This window comes from Phaenicophaeus curvirostris, chromosome 5, assembly GCF_032191515.1.
Source record: "Phaenicophaeus curvirostris isolate KB17595 chromosome 5, BPBGC_Pcur_1.0, whole genome shotgun sequence".
In the NCBI taxonomy this organism is placed as follows: domain Eukaryota; kingdom Metazoa; phylum Chordata; class Aves; order Cuculiformes; family Cuculidae; genus Phaenicophaeus; species Phaenicophaeus curvirostris.
In genome coordinates, this window is record NC_091396.1 from 312,471 (window position 1) to 330,973 (window position 18,503).

At 61.9% G+C, this 18,503-nt stretch overlaps 4 protein-coding genes and 1 long non-coding RNA gene across 6 annotated transcripts; 1 reads left to right on the forward strand and 4 right to left on the reverse strand.

Moving 5' to 3' along the window:
* Positions 1 to 478: 478 nt before the first annotated feature.
* LOC138720610 (interferon-induced transmembrane protein 5-like) lies at positions 479 to 2,026 on the reverse strand. The gene is made up of 2 exons (XM_069856957.1): positions 1,593 to 2,026; positions 479 to 941 (listed from the first exon to the last, which is right to left on the reverse strand). Exons 1-2 carry the CDS (start codon positions 1,767 to 1,769, stop codon positions 729 to 731), a joined length of 390 nt encoding a protein of 129 aa, XP_069713058.1. The 5' UTR covers positions 1,770 to 2,026; the 3' UTR covers positions 479 to 728.
* Positions 2,027 to 2,446: 420 nt separating this feature from the next.
* Positions 2,447 to 3,852, reverse strand: LOC138720611 (dispanin subfamily A member 2b-like). The gene is made up of 2 exons (XM_069856958.1): positions 3,642 to 3,852; positions 2,447 to 2,809 (listed from the first exon to the last, which is right to left on the reverse strand). Exons 1-2 carry the CDS (start codon positions 3,816 to 3,818, stop codon positions 2,657 to 2,659), a joined length of 330 nt encoding a protein of 109 aa, XP_069713059.1. The 5' UTR covers positions 3,819 to 3,852; the 3' UTR covers positions 2,447 to 2,656.
* An 841-nt stretch (positions 3,853 to 4,693) lies between these two features.
* On the reverse strand, positions 4,694 to 7,206 carry LOC138720809 (interferon-induced transmembrane protein 1-like). Its single transcript, XM_069857170.1, has 2 exons — positions 6,341 to 7,206; positions 4,694 to 5,087 (listed from the first exon to the last, which is right to left on the reverse strand). The coding sequence occupies exons 1-2, from the start codon at positions 6,554 to 6,556 to the stop codon at positions 4,917 to 4,919; spliced, it is 387 nt and encodes a 128-aa protein (XP_069713271.1). The 5' UTR covers positions 6,557 to 7,206; the 3' UTR covers positions 4,694 to 4,916.
* On the forward strand, positions 4,910 to 11,999 carry LOC138720811 (uncharacterized). 2 transcript variants are annotated; one of them, XR_011337478.1, is made up of 7 exons: positions 4,910 to 5,127; positions 5,726 to 5,799; positions 5,882 to 5,970; positions 6,354 to 6,454; positions 7,202 to 7,424; positions 8,576 to 8,696; positions 11,791 to 11,999. It is a non-coding gene; the product is annotated as an uncharacterized lncRNA (long non-coding RNA). The 2 variants fall into 2 exon arrangements; XR_011337477.1 differs by lacking the exon at positions 11,791 to 11,999 and adding an exon at positions 9,109 to 9,666.
* Positions 12,000 to 12,423: 424 nt separating this feature from the next.
* On the reverse strand, positions 12,424 to 14,351 carry LOC138720810 (dispanin subfamily A member 2b-like). Its single transcript, XM_069857171.1, is given in 3 exon segments — positions 12,424 to 12,853; positions 12,855 to 12,902; positions 14,092 to 14,351. Coding segments are annotated over 3 exon segments (495 nt in total). The 5' UTR covers positions 14,308 to 14,351; the 3' UTR covers positions 12,424 to 12,622.
* Positions 14,352 to 18,503: the final 4,152 nt, after the last annotated feature.

Consider the following 18,503-nt stretch of genomic DNA (forward strand, 5'->3'; position numbering starts at 1 on the left):
GGCGGCTGCGCTGCCCTTGGGATTTGGGGGGGCTGGATTAAAGCCCAGCTCCAAGCCAGGTCCCAGTGGCACTGAAAGGGGTTGTTCCCCCCCAAAAAAGATCCTTCCAGCCCAGTTGCCAATGTGAGCTGGCTCCAGGAAGGGGGAGAATGCGCAGAGCAGCGGGATTGCGTCCCGTGCTTATCCCCTCCCTCCTCACCCGGAGCTGTGTTGGGAGATTTCTGCTTTACTGCAATGAGTTTGCAGGTCTCAGCTCACCTGGGGCTGTTTCAGGCTGGGTGGTTCTAGGGATCATGGAGATTATTCCTTCTCCTGGCTGCCAAGAGCGAGAGGAGAGTGGAAAAGCTGTATTTATGGTGTCTCCATAGCACCCCGCTGCCCTGCACACACGCACAGGGAGGACTTGTAGTGTGTAACATGGTTTAATGATTTAAATAGTAATCAGGGATGCTGGGGGGACGCTGCGCTCCACTTGGGGTCGAGGGAGATACACAAACACAGAGAGGATCGAGCTGGGAGCCAGAATTGGGTCCTGTGGGTCCAGGGGAGGGCACAGCGATGTGGGGAAAGCGGCTGCGTATTCCCAGCCCCACGCTGCCTGGTGGACGCGAGCGCGTGTGGACGTGGCCCTGGGCGGCAGAGCTGGCTGGTGGCCGGGTTATGCTGGACCAGTGGCCCCTTGGAGGGGGCCAGCGGCGACGCGAAGGAGCTTCCACGTGGCCCACCGGTCACTTGTCCTCATCGTCGCTGAACTGGTAGGTGAAGAAGCCGACGGACTCGTGGGCGAGCTTGGAGAGGTGGACGACGCCCGTGATGACCAGGGCGACCAGCAGAAGGGGCAGCAGCACGCTGGCCGCCGTGGCCAGGGTGTTGTAGCACCGCGCTTTGGAGCTGAAGCGCCGAGCGGCTTCCACGTCCCCAGCCACTTTGCGGTCCCGTGCCTGCAGCAGCAGAGAGACGGGGCAGCGGTGCCCAGGCGTGCCCGCAGCTCGCTCCCCGAGCCTCCTCCCAGCCTGGCGACGTGGCTCGGCGCCCTCGCAGCCCGCAATCTGCCCCTCCAGCCACACCGCTGGCCAGCCCCACCGGCCACGACCCCCCTCCATCCTCCCATCCCAGGCTGCTGCGTGCTCCCACCAGCCCTCCTGCCGCTGTGTTTCCCCTTCTACTTGTTTGGGAGCCTCGCTGGCTCCAGCCCTGGCTTTCCCTCGTCTCCCCACCCTGACTCAGTCCAGCTGGAGCTGCTCCTGCCAGAAGGTGTGTGGAGAGGCCAGGGACGCCGCGACCCGCAGCATCTTCGAGGGAGCAGGCAGCCCTCGGTCCCCAGGCGATGCCAGCCCCGGGGTGGTGAGGCTGGGGGTGCTCACAGGGCAGCTGGAAAACTGGTGGGGGCTCTACGGGGAGATGGCATCGCCTGCAACCAGCCTGTCAGAGGTGTTAGGCTCTTATCTCCCATCCCAGCCCTCCTGGGACGGGGAGGCTCCGTGCCTCCTCAGGAAGCCACCGGCGTGGAGAGGGCTCCAGGTGACCCCAAACCTTCACTCTCCCATCCCTGCTTGGCACCCAACCCTCTCCACCCCGCTCGCTGCCTGTACCTTGACGGAGAAGGCGAGCGCCACGAAGCCCAGGCAGCAGAAGTTCATGTAGATGGTGTTGAAGATGGACCAGACGAGGTGGTCGCGGGGCAGCAGGGACCCGCGGGCGGTGGACGGCGCGTCCCGCTTGTGAGCTGGCGCGGGTAAGTAATCCTCCCGCGGGTAGGACGTGTCCATGGCCACGGGCAGGGGCGCCGCGCGGCCCTCCGGCTCCAGCAGCGTGGCTGGGCAGCGCGGCCACCGGACCCTTTATATGGTCCCCGTCTCTGGCACGACCTCCCCTCCTCTATATATAAACCCGGGAAATTACAGCCCTCGGCGTGCTGTGGTTATCGGGGAGGCTTGGCTGGCAGCTATGAGAAACAGAGCTGGTTTCACGAGCCTGCAGGCTTTTTATATCCAGCCTTCCTCCCGCGATGAGGAGCGCAAAGGGCTCCAGCGTGAGCCAGTCTGGGGACCACCAGGATGGAGCCACGGGACGACTTTGGAAACAAGTGACGGTCACCTCGAGGGGCTGATACCTGGATCCCAGGTGCCAGGATGCCTTGAGCTGGTCATGGCTGGGGGGTCCCCTTATTCACAGCGCGTTTGGGCTGCATTAAATGGGAACTTAACGCTAAAAAGTGGAAGAGCTTCTGGGGAAGCTCTGTGGGGTTCTCTGGAGGGAGATGGGGCTGGGTGGTGGCCAGAGGAGCACGCAGATTTGGGGTTTGTTTGCTTCTGCCCTGCTTAAACCTCTAGGATGTGTTCTCGGTGGTCTGGGCTGGCGGAGCCGGGGAGCAGGAGGGGGGAGGCTGTCCCCGAGATGCACAAGGACCCTCTTTCCCACTGGGAATAAGGCAAGAGGCGAGGGGTTTGGGCAGGACAAGCTTTATTTGTGGCGGCAGCGATGCTGACACGCGGCGCAGCTGGGTTAGATGTGGGGAAGGGCTCTTGGTTCCCCACCTGGGGCACCCAGGGGTGCAGGCGGCGAGGGGACGAGGCCAAGGGGACATCGCGGGAGGAGGAGGAGGAGAAGCATCCCCCCCAGGGTGGCAGCCAGCAGGCTGGCGGCCGCGCCGTGGTCACCGGGAAGAGGCTACAAGGATGATGGCCAAGGCGATGGTGGACACCACGGCGATGACCATCAGCGTGGTGCAGATGATGTTCAACACCTTGGCGCGGAAACCGTGCCGCCGGGCACCCTCCAGGTCCCCCAGCAAGTTGCAGTCACGCGCCTGTGGGGGCAAACGGGGGGCTCAGAGACGGGGGGCTGGGTCGGGGTCCACGTGAGGTGACGGTGGCACCTTGGAGATGCATCGCCCTGGGTGGCAGGTGACGGCACACGGCTCTGGGAGGGCAGGACTGGGGGGTGGCTGGGTTGGAGGGACCCGATCGGGGGGTCCGGGGTGGGGGAGAACAGATGTGGAGTGTGAGGTCAGGCTGGGATGTGAGGTGGGGGTGTGGGATGGATCGAGGGGTCCAGACGGGGGGGTTCCAGCTCTGGCTGGGTCAGGGGGACAGGACTGGGGGGTTCTGGGTCTGTGGGGAGAAGCTGGGTCAGGGGAACGGGGAGGAGGGGGTGTCCAGATCTTTAGGGGGTCTGGGTTAGGCTGAACTGGGGGGGGACCAGGTGGGAAGGGGTCTGGGTCGGTGATGGGGGGGATGGGCTGGGAGAAACAGATTGGGGGGGGGGCTGGATCTGGGGAGGGGGTCTCAGTGCAGGGATGGGGTCGTGGGGGCTGGGTCAGGGGGTCCTGAGTGTTAGGGGGTCCCGAGGGGGCAGGTAGGGGGTCGGAGCCGAGTCGGGGGGTCCTGAGCTGGGGTTGCTGGTGTGGAGAGGGGGGTCCTGGGAGGGGAGGAGGGGGTGAGGGGGGGTCCTGGGATGGGGGTCCCGAGTCGGGGGGTCCAGTATGAGGTCCCAGGGCGGGTTGGGTTTTGAGTTGGGGGGTCCTCGGGTGGAGGGGGGTCCCTGTCGGGGGGTCCCGGGGGGGTCTCGGTTGGGGGGTCCCAGGGCGGGGGGGGGTCCCGGGGGGGGGGTCCCAGTCGGGGTCCCAGCCCAGCCCTCACCTTGATGGAGAGGAGCAGCGCGGGGAGGCAGAGGCAGCCCAGGTAGGCGAGGTGCCCCGCCAGGACGTTGAAGAAGGACCAGGCGAAATAGTCCTGGGGGCGCTGGTCGGGGGTCCCGGCCGGGTCCTGCCCGGGGGGCTGCAGCGGGATCGACACCTCCCCCCGCCGCGGCTTCATCGCCCCGAGAGAGCGGAGAAACGAAACCGGGGGCGGACGGACGGACGGACAGAGCCCTCCCCGCGGGCGGGGCCAGGGGCACGGAGCAGGGACCCCCCATCACCCCCTATCACCCCCTCCCTGTCACCCTCATCCATCACCCCCTCCCCGTCACCCCATCCATCACCCTCTTCCCTTCATGCTCCTCCATCATCCCCCCATCATCCCCCTCCATTCCCCCCATCATCCCCCGTCTCCCACCACCCCTTCCCCTTCCCCCTTGGTATCCCCCCCATCACCCTCTCTCCATCATCACCCCATCCATCCCCCCCATCCTCAGTGGGGGCGCTGCCATCCAAGGCACGGGACCCCCTATCCCATTACCCCCTCTCCAGCATTCCTCGTCCAGTCCCCTCCATCATTCCCTCCATCACCCCCTTTCTGCATCACCCCCTCTCTCCATCATCCCTTCCATCACCCCCTTCATCACTCCCCATCACCCCCTCTCCAGCATTCCCTGTCCGTTCCCCCCCATCACTCCCTCTCCAGCATTCCCTGTCCATTCCCCCCATCACCCCCTCTCTCCATCACCCCCCCTCCAGCATTCCCTGTCCGTTCCCCCCATCACCCCCTCTCTCCATCCCCCCCAGACCCTCACCGCGGCCACCCCCGCCTGGGGTGGTGGCTGCCCGGGGCAGGAGGGGGCACAGAAATTGGACCTGGAGGGTGTTTCTGTTTGACCGACAGCACTGTCACGGCACCACCTTTCCAAGCCCTTTTCCCACTGCTCTTCCTCGTCACCCCTGTCCCCCCCCAGAGCCCGAGTCCCCCCCAAGGTGGGGATGCTCGGGGCGAAATCAGCTCCCAGACCCCCAAAGCAGGACGTTTCCGAGGAGAACGGTGAAGAAGCAGCTTTATTTACTGTAAGGTCCGCCATGCGCTCATGCTGACGAGGGCGATCCCAGTCAGGGGGCTCCGGGAGGCTCCCCGAGGACACCCCCGCGGCTGGTGGGAGCGAGGAACAAGGTCCCACGGGCGCCGTACGTCTCTGTCACTAGCAAAGCGCGTGGGTCTGGGATGAGCGGAGGGGAGAGGAAGGAAACGCAAGGCCGCGGTGCCTCAGTAGGGTGGCCTGGTCAGAACAATGGTCCGGCTGGTGATGACCACCAGCACGATGCCGATGATGATGACGATGACGCCCAGGGAGGCCGCTGCGATGTTCAGACTCCTGGCTGTCTTCCCGAAGCCAACGGCGCCCGCCGGGTCCTGCGCGATTTTCCTGTCCCTGGCCTGCGGATTGGGAGAGCGAGATGTGGTGGGTGCGGAAACGGTGAGAGCCCGAGGGGCCGTGGGGGCTCTAGGGGGGCTCGGGGGACTCAAAAGGAACTTGAGGCATTCAAGGGGGTCTTGGAGGACTCAAAGAGGGATGTGGAGGACTTGGGGGACTCAAAAGGAATTTGAGGCACTCAAGGGGGTCTTGGGTGACTCAAAGGGGGATGTGAGGGAATCAAGGGGGACTTGGAGGACTCAAAGGGGCTCGAGACACTCAAGGAGGGCTTGGGGGAATCGAAAGGGACTTGGAGGACTCAAAGAGGGACGTGGGAGACTCAAAGGGAACTTGAGGCACTCAAGGGGAACTTGGGGGATTGGTGCCGATGGCCCAAGGGAACATCCCGTTGCGGCTGGGCAGACGGCATCGCCAAAGCCTGACGGACTCCCAAGAAACCCACCCCAACGCGGTGGAAATGGAGCTCACGGCAACCCGAAAGTGCTTTCCTAATGGCTTATTAAAAGCAATTACGCTTGGCTCCGCGTGCCCAGCGCTCTTGGGGCCGGGGCGGAAGAGGGGGGTCTGGGCGGGAGCGCCCGGCGAGGCGGTTGCGGCACTGCAGGCAGATGCCAACCTACGCTTCTCTCCGGTTATCAAGGTGCTCGTTAAAAATTATTTGCTTTCAAGATAATAAAGAAGAAGTGAGCAGGGAGCAGCTCTTCCTTATCTCAGGTAGGGGTGAGGTCTCGCTGCGGCTGTGGGCACGTCACGGGAGGGACCTGGGACCCGACTGCCTGTCTTGTCACCACGGCAGGAGATGTTTTCAGCTCCCTCAAGTCCGTGGGAGGAGATAGGGACCCACCACGCTGCTCGGGTCTCTCTTTCCCAAGGCACTGAAGGAAGGTGGGTGACCTTTGCCACCTTGATGGTGGCTTTGCTGGGGATGTTGGACGTGGCAGGAGGGAGCGAGGGGACATCTTGTGGATGGAAGGATGGGGAACGAGGTAGGGATGGGGCAGGATGGGACAGGGTGGAACAAGATGGGACAAGGTGGAATTGGACGGGACAGGCTGGGATTTGTTCAGGTGGAACAAGATGGAACAGGTTGAGACGGAGGGGAATACAATGGGACTTGATAGGGTGGGATTCAGTGGGGTGGAACTAGGTGGTGCAGGGTGAGATGGGGTGGAATAAGGTGGCAGAGGAAGAGATGGGATTACGGAGCCCCAATCCAAGCAGCAGGGTGCTGGGATGGGAGCGACTTCCCCCTTACCTTGATGGAGTAGGAAAGTGCGACGAAGCCCAGGCAGAAGACGTTGCAGAACAAGGTGTTGAAGAAGGACCACAGCACAAAGTCTGGAGGGCTGGGGACAGAGTCCTGCTGGACGTAGGTGGTGACCGTGGGGCCGAAGGCGGTGGCCGGGGCACCCCCCGTGTTCTTGCCGTAGGGCTGCATGTTGATGCTGACGGACTGCGGGGAGCTCTCCATGGCTGCGTGGTGGCACCGGCGCTGGGATCGGGCACCGGCGCCCACGCTTCTTATAGGCGAGGGGAAGGGTTTGCCAGGGTGGGGCGGCCTCGTGTGACACCACGCGGGACACCGGGGCGGGCGCGCTGGGTCTGCGGGGTGGGTCGTGGGGCACGGGCTGGGGGCAGGCGGAAGGGGATGCGCACGGGCTGGGCGATGCCATGGGTTGGGCGCCTCGCCCAGTCCTCTGGTTTATGTCCCCTCGGGCTGATAAGAGATATCTGCCCTGGGCAGAGCCGTGCGTGGGGGTTGCTCAGTGGCAGCGGGGACGCGCGGCAGCGGGGGGGACAGCAGGGAGGTGCCACCGGCCTCCTCGGAGCCCCTTCCCACCTGCAAAGCAGCACCAAGGGCTCCATCCCTGTCTGCGGAGGCTGAAGCCAGCAGGGATCACCCAACTGCTGGGTGTGCACGTTGGGTTTCCAGGCTTTCCTCTCCTTTTGGGTGCTGCAGCCTTGACGAGGGCTCGCGGCCACGGCGGAGGGGCTCGTTGGTGCCAAAAGATGTTTGGAGGTTGGAAAAAAAGCTTTAAAAAAGCATCAGGGAAGTGAAACCCAGTCTAAATCAAAAAAACCCACCAAGACTCAGAGCTATAAACACGGGTTTCAGAAACGTCAGCATCCTTCCTGCCTGGTGGCCGCTCCTCAAGGTGTGATAACGCGAAACCCCAGCCCTGACAGCGCTGGAAGAAACGGGGTTTTCCCTGCTTGGGAAGAGCAGAGGGGCTGGGGCACGAGGAGGCACGGGCACCCGTCACCTGCACCACACGGGTTGCTGGATCTGAAAATCCTGGTCCTGACGTCACTTGTGCCAGATCCACAGGAAGTGAAAGGTGTTTTGTTTTTTTTCCCTTTCCTCCCTTTTGAAGTTAATGAGGTTCGTTAGGTCACGGCGGCAATTAAGAAATCGCCACTGTGGGAAGCAGGGATGGGCGAGGGAATGGATGGAGGAGGGCGCGGTGGGGATGGTCTGAGGGATGGATGGAGGAGGATGTGGTGGGGACGTCAGAAGGCGTGGTGGGGATGGTCAAGGGGATGGATGGAGAAATCACAGTGGGGATGGCGGAGGGCACGGTGGGGATGTCAGTGGCAAGGGGATGGATGGATGAAGGAGACATGGTGGGGATGGATGGAGCAGGGCATGGTGGGGATATCAGGGGTGTTTGGTGTCAAAAATACTTGAATCCTGTGTTCAGTTCTGGGCCCCTCACCACAAGAAGGATGTTGAGGCTCTGGAACGAGTCCAGAGAAGAGAATTGAGCTGGGGAAGGGGCTAGAGAACAAGAGGAGCAGCTGAGAGAGCTGGGGGGGGTTAGCCTGGAGAAGAGGAGGCTGAGGGGAGACCTCATTGCTCTCTACAACTCCCTGAGAGGAGGGTGTGGAGAGGAGGGAGCTGGGCTTTTCTCCCAAGGGACAGGGGACAGGACGAGAGGGAATGGCCTCAAGCTCCACCAGGGGAGGGTCAGGATGGACAGCAGGAAAAAATATTTCCTGGAAAGGGTGATTGGGCAGTGTCCGAGGCTGCCCAGGGAGGGGGTTGAGTCCCCTTCCCTGGAGGGGTTTAAGGGCTGGGTAGACGAGGTGCTGAGGGACATGGGTTAGTGATTGATGGGGATGGTTGGACTCAATGATCCAGTGGGTCTCTTCCACCCTGGTGATTCTATGATTCTATGAAAACAGCTCCTTGCAGAGCCCGGTCGGGGTTGCCCGTCTTGGGGCGCTGGTTCCCTGCATGGGGCACCCCTCGCTGCACCCCTCGCCCCGCGGTGTCGGGATGCTGGTGGGGCACAGGGAGCAGCCACAAGGGTCGAGCGCAGCCGATGCGTTCCTTGTCCATCACTTCCAAGCATCCCTTTGGAGATCCCCCTTCCCGGCACCAGCGAGGTTGCAGCTCTCACGGAGCCGAGCTCGGGGACCAACTATCCCATGAAATTCTGGCTTCCCCACTTGCGTTCCCAGCTCTTGCACCAATTTGCTTTATCAGCTGAACAAACGAGAGGCTGGAGAGCAGGGAGGCAAAGTTCACCCCACGGTGCTGAACCTCGGGGCGCTGGATCAGTCCTTGGATGCTCCTGAGCGGGGCCGGACAGAAGGAAGGGGATGAGGTGGGTAACGACTTTTGGGGTGAGCACCGGAGGGAGGAAAGCGAAAGGCCGGGATGACGAGTGGGACACGGAGAGGGAAGGGTCTGCAAGGCGAATGCGGGACCTTGAGGTCTGGGGGAAGCTGGTTTGGTGGAGAGGAGCTCCCTGGGTTATGCGGTTCACGGGCGATTGGCACGACTCCGGCCTCTCCCTTCTGGCAGCGCGGTCGGGAGTTCAAGGACTCCGTGGCCACTTGCCAACAGCCTGAAGCAATTGCCATAACACCATAAACAGATTGTTCTCGTCCTCAGAACACCGCTACCCCTGCCCCTCCCCGCGCTGAACCCCTGGTTGTTCTTTGGGGAGGGGTTTGGGGCTGTGTGGAGGGCGAGGGGCTGCTTCTCTGTCTCCGACTCCATCCCGCTCCTAACAGGGACCGTGAGGACTTTGGCTGCAGAGCATCCCTTGGCACATGACTCCCAGGATTTTCTGCGTGTGTTGGCTGCTGCAAGGAGGGAGGCAGATCTCCGTGGGGTGCACAGTGATCCCACAGCCCTGTGGGCATCAAAACCTTCTGGAGCAGGGCTGTGTGGTGAGGGATTTGGGCAGAACGAGGCTGGATTTCTTGTTGTGTCAACAAGGGGTCAGGGAGAATGCGGGAAGAGGAGGGATAATGGGATGTGGCTGTTGCCAGTGCTGCCAAGAGCCTGAGAGCTTGATGCGAACAGGGCTTTGCTGCCCTTTTAAAAGGCTTCTCGCCGGCTGCTGGATGGGGCGTCGGGTCGTGCATCCCGCTGGCAGGAGCGTCGGTGGCCGGGCAGGCAGCGAGCAGCCCCGTCCCGCCCGGGACCGCACGCTTGGTTGCTCTTACGGGAAGAAGCGGTGGAATAAATGATTCACCCGGAGCCCGTGCCAAGGATCCTGCAACAAATATCCGCTCTGTTTCGTGGGCGGGATTTCTGACTTCTTACTCACGAGCAAGGCTCCTTGGCTGGAGCCCAGTGTTCTTGGGGAGAGGGAAACAAGAAAAGGCATTCTTCCCGTCCTCGTGGGGCTCCAGCGCCGAGGAGCCGAGGATGAGGAGCGCGGAGGCTTCCAGCACGCTAGGCAATGGGGAATCCAGGCCAACCGCGCACCAGAATCTCTGCCAGACGGGCTGCGGCCGAGATTCTGCGCAGGGTTGTGCATGGGTCACTTATAGAATCATGGAACAGTCAGGGTTGGAAGGGACATCCCACTAGATCAGGTCTCCCAAGCTCCATCCAGCCTGGCCTCGGACCCCTCCAGGGATGGGGCAGCCACAATCTCCCTGGGCAGCCTGTTCCAGCACCTCATCACCCTCACGGTGAAGAAATTCTTCCTAATGTCTAATCTAAATCTGCCCCTCTCCAGTTTATACCCGTTCCCCCTCCTCCTGTCGCCACAAGCCTTTATGAACAGTTCCTCTCCAGCTTTCTTGTAGCTCCTTTCAGGTACTGGAGGTTGCTATAAGGTCTCCCCACAGCTTCTCTCTTCTCTTCTCTTCTCTTCTCTTCTCTTCTCTTCTCTTCTCTTCTTTCTCTTCTCTTCTCTTCTCTTCTCTTCTCTTCTCTTCTCTTCTCTTCTCTTCTCTTCTCTTCTCTTCTTTCTCTTCTCTTCTCTTTCTCTTCTCTTCTCTTCTCTTTCTTCTCTTCTCTTCTCTTCTCTTCTCTTCTCTTCTCTTCTCTTCTCTTCTCTTCTCTTCTCTTCTTCTCTTCTCTTCTCTTCTCTTCTCTTCTCTCTCTCTCTTCTCTTCTCTTCTCTTTCTCTCTTCTCTTCTCTTCTCTTCTCTTCTCTTCTCTCTCTTCTCTTCTCCAGCCCTTGGATCATCCACTTGGGGCACCCTTGGAGCTGGGTGGCCAAGTGCTGACAGTCCCAAGGTGTGGGAATTGCTGCCCTTTTTCCCATCCATCTCTTCCATCGTGAAGGCTTGATGCTGGTAGAGCTGTGGAGATGGAGATCTGAGACAAGTGGTGTCCCTCAGGGGGTCTGTTCTAGGACCAGTGCTTGCTTGAAGGGTTCCAGTTGACGACAGATCTGACCGGAATGTTCTTGGTGGAATTTACAGCTGTCCTGACCATTTCCCTATGGATCAGGGGTTCCATGGGGCTCGCTCACCTCACCGTCCGTTAATGGTGCTCGTTAGCGGTGCTCATCAGCAGCTGCCTTTGGCCGTGGCTGTTGCCGGGACTCTGTGCCGCTATCACCCAACCCTGTGGTGCCCGCGATAACGGCGGCGGCCGTGCGCCAGGGCTGGCGGGCGGCCAGGGCATCGCCGCCGGGCTGGGCAGGACCGGGATCCGGTGGGAGCTCCAGTCGGAGGGACCGGGACCTATGGACACCCTGGTGGGGCTGGGGGAAAGTCCAGGTGGAGGGCAGGGTCATCTGGGAGCGCCCGTGGCTGCGGTTGTGCCACGATCCCTCCAAAGTGTGGTTGTGGCTGTGGAGAAGCCTCTGCTGCGGCAGAGCTGTCCAGGAAAGAGTGTGGCTCCAGGGAAGGCTCCGTGTGGAGCAGGGACACCTCGGAGACACCACGGGCTGTGGGTGCAGCCAAGCCGGACCAAGAGCTTGTTGCAAGGTTAAACCCTCTGGTCTGCTCCAAAGGGACCAGTGGTTGAGGTTGGTGTGGAACCACCCCTGCGTTGGCATAACTGGGATTTTGGGGCGCACGATGTGGGAATTACCATAGCAGGAGCCACCCTGTGCTGGCTGCGATGCCCGGGAACTCCACATGGTATCCCACCTCTCCCGTCCCGCGTGGCCTCCCGCAGAGGATGGGGCCCAAACTCATGGAGCAGATGAATGAGTGGGTGCTCTGGGACGGTGTGGACATCTGTGGTCTGTGTATGGTATCAAAAGATGGGAAGGGTAGGGGTTACTGAGGATCTACTGGGTCGTGTGGGACCCAACCATGGTATTAAAGATGTGGAATAGTGGCTGGAGAACATGAGGCTGGCTGGGATGGAGTTAATGTTCGTCCCAGCAGGCAGGATGGGGCTGGTTTGGGATCCGTGCAGGACACAGAGCTGGGAACACAGGGATGTTTTCGCTGAACCCAGCACCCAGGGCCTTTCCTGCTCCTCTCCCTCCCCACCAGCGAGTGGCCGGGACAGCCGACCCCAGCAGCCTCCAGGGATATTCCAGCCCCTCAACACCTGCTAATGGAGGTCAGAGGAGCAACTGCTTTTGCACCAAAAGAAATATATAAAAAGGGAGAGGAGCCGGGACCCGGGTGCGCCTCTGGCTAGATGCGGTGAGGCCTCAGCCATGCACCCAGTGCTGTACCCCTTGCTTTGCTGACTTTATTCCACAATAAAAGACTCTTGGAATTTTAGTTTCCAGAGTGTGCTTGTAACACCAGGAACCAGGCGTGACAGAGCCCTGCTGTCCAGAGATGGTGGAATGCCTGCCTGCCAATGGGAATTGAATGAACTCTTTCTTCTGCTTGGGTGCGTGGCTTTTCCTTTCCCTATCAAACTGTCATTATCTCAACCCATGAGCTCACTGCCTTTCATCTTTCCGATTCTCTCCCCCATCCCACCGTGGCGCGGACGGGCGAGCGGCTGCACGGGCTGAGGTTACTCCGTGACACCCGGGTTCACAAAGCCCAGTGTGCCCTTTGGCATCGTCTCCACGCCACGGGGCGATTCCCTTTTCCAGGTGCATCCTGGGGGCAGACCGCCGCTTCTCAGCCGGGATCCCCCCTTGCCAAAACGAAACGGAGCCGGGGTAAAAGTGAAAGAAACCTTTATTTGACCCAACTTCTCCCCAGAGGAGGCTTCTCCATGGGGTTACTCATAGAGGCACTTAGGGCTACAAAATGCGAGCAAAGCGGCAAGTGGGACAGCAAGCTCTTTGCCGTTGGTGGTGGGCACGCGGATCCTGCTGGAGGAGGGGGCTCTGCAGCTGCTTCCAGCGCGGGTGCCCCGTCAGGAAGGGCTCCCCACGGCTTGGAGGAGTGAGGGGACATCTCTGTGGACTCCTGTCGGGCACAGCGAGGGATGGGGCCCGGCGAGGGCTAAAACGGGCCACGGTCCCCATCGAAGCGGAAGGGGTTCACCCACGACGATGACGCCGGTCACGATCAGGATGATGACCAGGATGGTGAGGCTGAAGTTGAGCAGCTGCGTGGTGATGTTCAGGTACTTGGCGGTGGAGCCCGTAGCTGCGCGCCCCACTGTAGTCGCCCAGGAGTTTGCGGTCCCTGGACTAGGGGGAGGCAGAGAGCAGGGTCAGTGGGGATGGGGGCAGCAGAGGGGGTGCCCTGGGATGCATCTGTTGGGGCCCCCAACCCCCTATGGTACCCCATCCCCAGTCAGGACCCCCCAAGCTGGGATGCTCCCCCCTGGTTAAAACCTCCCTAGCTGAGACTCCCATCCTCTGCAGTTGGGACCCTTCTCCGGTGTGGATCCCCCCAGCTGGTAGCCCATCCCCAGTTGGGACCCCCCCCCAGTTAGGACCCCCATCCTCACCGAGACCCCCATCCCCCGATGGTGCCTCATCCACAGCTGGGACCCCCAAGCTGGGACCCTCCAGTTAACACCCCCCGAGCTGGGACCCTCCAGTTTGCCTCCCCAGCTCAGACCTCCATCTCCAGTTTGCCCCCTCCTTGCTCGGACCCTCATCTCCAGTTGGGACCCCCAACCTGGGACCCCCCAGTTTGCCCCCCCCCAAGCTGGGACCCCTCCCAGCTGGGACCCTCCAGTTTGCCCCCTCCTTGCTCAGACCCCCATCCCCAGCTGGGACCCCCCCAACCTGGGACCCCTCCCAGCTGGGACGCCCCAGTTTGCCCCCTCCTTGCTCAGACCCCCATCCCCAGCTGGGACCCCCCAACCTGGGACCCCTCCCAGCTGGACCCTCCAGTTTGCCCCCTCCTTGCTCAGACCCCCATCCCCAGCTGGGACCCCTCCTTGCTCGGACCCCCCAGTTAGCCCCCTCCTTGCTCGGGACCCCCCCTCCCCAGCTGGGACCCCCAACCTGGGACACCCCAGTTTGACCCCCCCCCAAGCCTGGGACCCCTCCAAGCTGAGACCCTCCAGTTTGCCCCCTTCCTTGCTCGGACCCTCATCTCCAGCTGGGACCCCCAAGCTGGGACCTCCCAGTTTGACCCCTCCTTGCTCGGACCCCCATCCCCAGCTGGGACCCCCAAGCTGGGACCCCTCAGTTTGCCCCCCCCTAAGCTGGGACCCCCCAGTTAGGCCCCCTCCTTGCTCAGACCCCCATCCCCACCTGGGACCCCCAACCTGGGACCCTCCCAGTTTGACCCCCAAGCTGGGACCCCTCCCAGCTGGGACCCCCCAGTTTAGCCCCCTCCTTGCTCGGACCCCCCTCCCCAGCTGGGACCCCCGAGCTGGGACCCCCCAGCTTGCCCCCCCCAGCCGGGACCCGTGTCCCCCACCTTGATGGAGAAGACGAGGGCGAGGAAGCCGAGGCAGCAGACGTTGGCGTAGAGCGCGGAGCAGAGGGACCAGGCGAGGTGGTCGCGGGGCGGGGGCTGCCGGGGGGCCTCCAGCAGCACCACGGTGCTCGGGCCCGTCCGCTCGGGCCCCGGCTGCTCGCCCAGCGGCTCGTAGGGCGGCGCCGCCGCGGGCCCCGGCCAGGCCACCCGCTCCATGGCCGCTTTCGATTCTCGAGACGGAGACGGCGGGGGGAGAGAAGGGCCCCCCCGGGGAGGAGCCGCCCCCGCCCCGGGCCGCCCCGGCTCCTCCTGCCCCGACCCGACCCGCCCTGAGCCCTTGGCCCCTTCTCTCTCGGCCCCTTCTCTCTCTGACCCCTCTGTCCCTTCTCTCCCTGATCCCTCGGCCCCTTCTCTTTGCCCCTCGGCCCTTTCTCTCTCTGCCCCCTTTGCCCCTTCTCTCTCTGCCCCTTGGCCCCTTCTCTCTGTCCCTTTTCCCCTTCTCTCTTGGCCCCTTCTCTCTCTGACCCCTCGGCCCCTTCTCTCTCTGACCCTTCTCTCTCTGACCCCTCGGCCCCTTCTCTCTCTGACCCTTCTCTCTCTGACCCCTCGGCCCCTTCTCTCTCTGTCCCTTTTCCCCTTCTCTCTCTGCCCCTCAGCCCCTTCTCTCTCTGCCCCCTTGGCCCCTTCTCTCTCTGCCCCGCTCTTTCCCTCTGCCTCACTCTTTCCTTCTGCCCCCTTTCTTTTTCCCCTTCTTTGTCCCCTTCTTTCTCTGCCCCGTCCCTGACCCCTTCTTGCCTCCTTCTTTGCCCCTTCTTGCCTTCTCCCCTCTTTCCTTCTCACCTTCTTTGCCCCCTTCTTTCTTCCCTTCTCCTCCTCTTTCATTCTTTCCTTCTTTCCTTGTCCCTTTCCTTGTCCCCGTCTTTACCCCTTTTTTTCTCTGCTCCTTTCTCTGTCCCACACTTTCCTTCTCCCCCTCTTTCGTTCTTCCCTTTTTTCCTTGTCCCCCTCTTTCCTCATCGCTTTCTTTCTTTGCCTCTTTCTCTCTCCCCCTCTTCCCTTCCACCCCTTTCCTTGTCCCCTTCTTTCTCTCCTTTCTGTTTGCCCCTTTCCTCGTCCCCCTTTCCCCATCTCTCTCTTTGCCTCCTTCTTTCCTTCTCCCCCTCTTTCCTTCTTCTTTCCTTCTCCTCCTTTACCCCCTCTTTATTTGCTCTACTCCTTCTTTTCCCCCTTTCTTGTTCCCGTCTTTCCCTAAACAAGCCCTGGGACCCCCTCCCTCTCTCTTTCCCCCCAAGCCCCCGCTCCCCGCTGCCAGCAGGTTGGTTTTTGGGGCTGTGTGAGCGTTCGAGGCGGATGGGAGCCGACTCCTCGAAGGTTCGGAGGAGGAAGGGTTTGCTGGCCGTGGTTATCATCCCCTTGGCACATCACCCATCACCACTCCCCTGATTTTTGGGATGAGGTTTCTGCTGCTGGTGCGGGCAGCGGGATGTCGTGTGAAGGGCTTGGGCTTGTGAAATTCCCCAAATCCCGCGGGTGCGGGGGTGAGGGCGGCTTCGAGCAGCACTGGCACCGCCTGGGGCTGGCTGCGAGCTTGGCTCCTCCAGCCCCGTCCCCCCTAAAGTGCCCCTTTATGGGGTCCGAGCAGCCGGGATCAAACCCAGCTCTTGTGGAGGAATCCAGCTCCGGAGGAGACCACGCAGAGGATCCAGGGCTGGAGAACCTCCCGTACGAGGCCAGGCTGAGAGAGTTGGGGTTGTTCAGCCTGGAGAAGAGAAGGCTGCGGGGAGACCTTAGAGCAGCTTCCAGGGCTGAAAGGGGCTCCAGGAAAGCTGGGGAGGGGCTCTGGATCAGGGAGGGCAGGGAGAGGACAAGGGGAATGGTTTTAAATTGGAAGGAGGAAGGTTCAGATTGGACATTAGGAAGAAATTCTTCACGATGAGGGTGGGGAGGCCCTGGCCCAGGTTGCCCAGAGCAGGGGTGGCTGCCCCATCCCTGGAGGGGTTCCAGGCCAGGTTGGATGGGGCTTGGAGCCCCTGATCCAGTGGGAGGTGTCCCTGCCCATGGCAGGGGTGGGACTGGATGGGCTTTGAAGTCCCTTCCAACCCAAACCATCCCAGGATTCTGTGCCCCAAGCCAGGCTCTGTGCCCCCCAAACACAGGATGAGGCTGGAAGATGCTGCTTGTTGGGCACCTGCTTTAGGAAAACCCCATGGGCACCACACCCCTTGTGATTATCCCGGTTTTAAATTCATTAAGGTTTCCCAAGTGTCATTCTACCTCGTTATATAACGTGGTAATAAACTTTTACTGGCCATTCTAGGAAGGTTCGTGTTTAAACAAAACAAATGGAAGGACAGCCTGGCCCTGGAAATGTGGACTTTGCTTCCCAGCAGCTTCGAGCTGTCCCATGGATTTGTTTATCCTTCACGGATGAACCGAGATAACGCTGCATCCAGGCCCCTCTGACGACACATCCCGCTGCCCTGGCGTCACGGCATCATGACTCCGGGGATTTCTGGAGCGAGACCCGATGGAGACGGAGCTGCACGCTTTTCCTGGGATGAATCATGGGCATCATCCTGGAACACGGGAGTGGAAAAAGCCCACCGGGTGCCAAGGGGCATTCGGGGCGCCCCGATTCCACCAGGACACTGTGAGCACATGGTTCTTCTGTACTTTGGGTCCCAGCCTCTCCCCTCGGTTGGCACGACGGGTTCTGACATCCCGCTGGCATTCCCAAAGCTCCGAAAGGAGCCGGGATGGGGAGGGGCTGAATTCTGTCCTCTGTGCCAACTGCTGCACCCTGCTCCCTGTGCTGGAGAGATGCAAAAACCAGGGAAAGAACAGCTGAATGTCCCTGGATGTGCGTCTTCTGCATCCATGGGGAGAGCATGTGTGGGGACACCCATCATCCCAGCCTCCTCCTCCTCCTCCCGGGCTGAGCATCCCCGCCACGGGCCTGGGGAGAGGTTTTGCTTCCTAGCCTCCCGCTTTCCCTGCCTATTTCTCTAAATTTGGCTTAATTGCTAGCTAATTAACCTTCCCAGCCCGTTAGGAAGCGGGGAAACAGAACCTGGAGCGCGGCTGCCCTCTAGTTTTCCCAACTGCGAATGTGGTTTGATCTTTAATAACTGATTTTTCGTCCCACGGCGGAGCGGCAGCGAGGTGGAGCCGCCTCCTCATCTGGGGGAAAGGACAGACCCCCCAATCCATGGGTTTTATCCCGCTCCGCGCAGGGAGAGCCCGGGGCGCCCATCAGTGCAGTGAGTTGTGTCCGGTCTCAGCCCCGGGGCGCGAGGCCGAGGTCACTGCCCGTGTAATTAAGCCTGATTGTTAATTACTGCTGGGCTTTGTGCGGGACGAGACGCAGCCCTCGCGATTCCAGAGGGACCCAGCGGCAGAAGGGGCCTCGGACCTGGGGATCCCTGTACCCAGGGAGGGGGATCCCGGGGGTCCCAGCCCTTGGGGGGTCCCCTGCACCCCAGGGAGGGGGATGCTGGGGGTCCCTGCACCCCAGGGAGGGGGATCCTGGGGGTCCCAGCCCTTGGGGGATCTCTGCAGCCAGGGAGGGGGATGCTGGGGGTCCCTGCACCCAGCAAGAGGGATCCCAAGGACCCCAGCCTTCGGGGGATCCCTGCGTCCAGGGAGGGGGGTCCCCGGGGGTCCCTACATCCAGGGAGGGGGGTCCCGGGGGTCCCTGCATCCAGGGAGGGGGGTCCCGGGGGGTCCCTGCATTCAGGGAGGGGGGTCCCGAGGGTTTCTACACCCAATGAGGGAGGATCACGGGGATTTCAGCCCCTATGAGATCCCTGCACCCAGCAAGGGGGGGTGAAGGAATCCAAGACCCCATGGGAACCCTGCACCCCTGTGAGGGGGCTCCTGGGGACTCCAGCCCCAAAGAAGGGGGTTCTGGGGACCCCAGCCTCCAAGGGACCCCAGCCCTAAAGAAGGGGCTCCTGGGGACTCCAGCCCCAAAGAAGGGGGTTCTGGGGACCCCCAGCCTCCAAGGGACCCCAGCCCTAAAGAAGGGGCTCCTGGGGACCCCAGCCCCATGGGACCCCATCCCTAAAGACGGGGCTCCTGGGGACCCCAGTCCCCAAAGAGGGGGCTCCTGGGGACCCCCAGCCCCCTGTGGGACCCCATCCTTAAAGACGGGGCTCCTGGGACCCCAGCCCCTGTGGGACCCCCAGTCCCCAAAGAGGGGGGCTCCAGGGGACCCCAGCCCCGTGGGATCCCAGCCCCAAAGAGGGGGCTCCTGGGGACCCCAGTCCTCCAAGGGACCCTAGCCTCAAAGAGGGGGCTCCAGGGGACCCCAGCCCCAAAGAAGGGGCTCCAGGGGACCCCAGCCTCCAAGGGACCCCAGCCCAAAAAGAGGGGGCTCCAGGGGACCCCAGTCCCCAAAGAGGGGCCTCCAG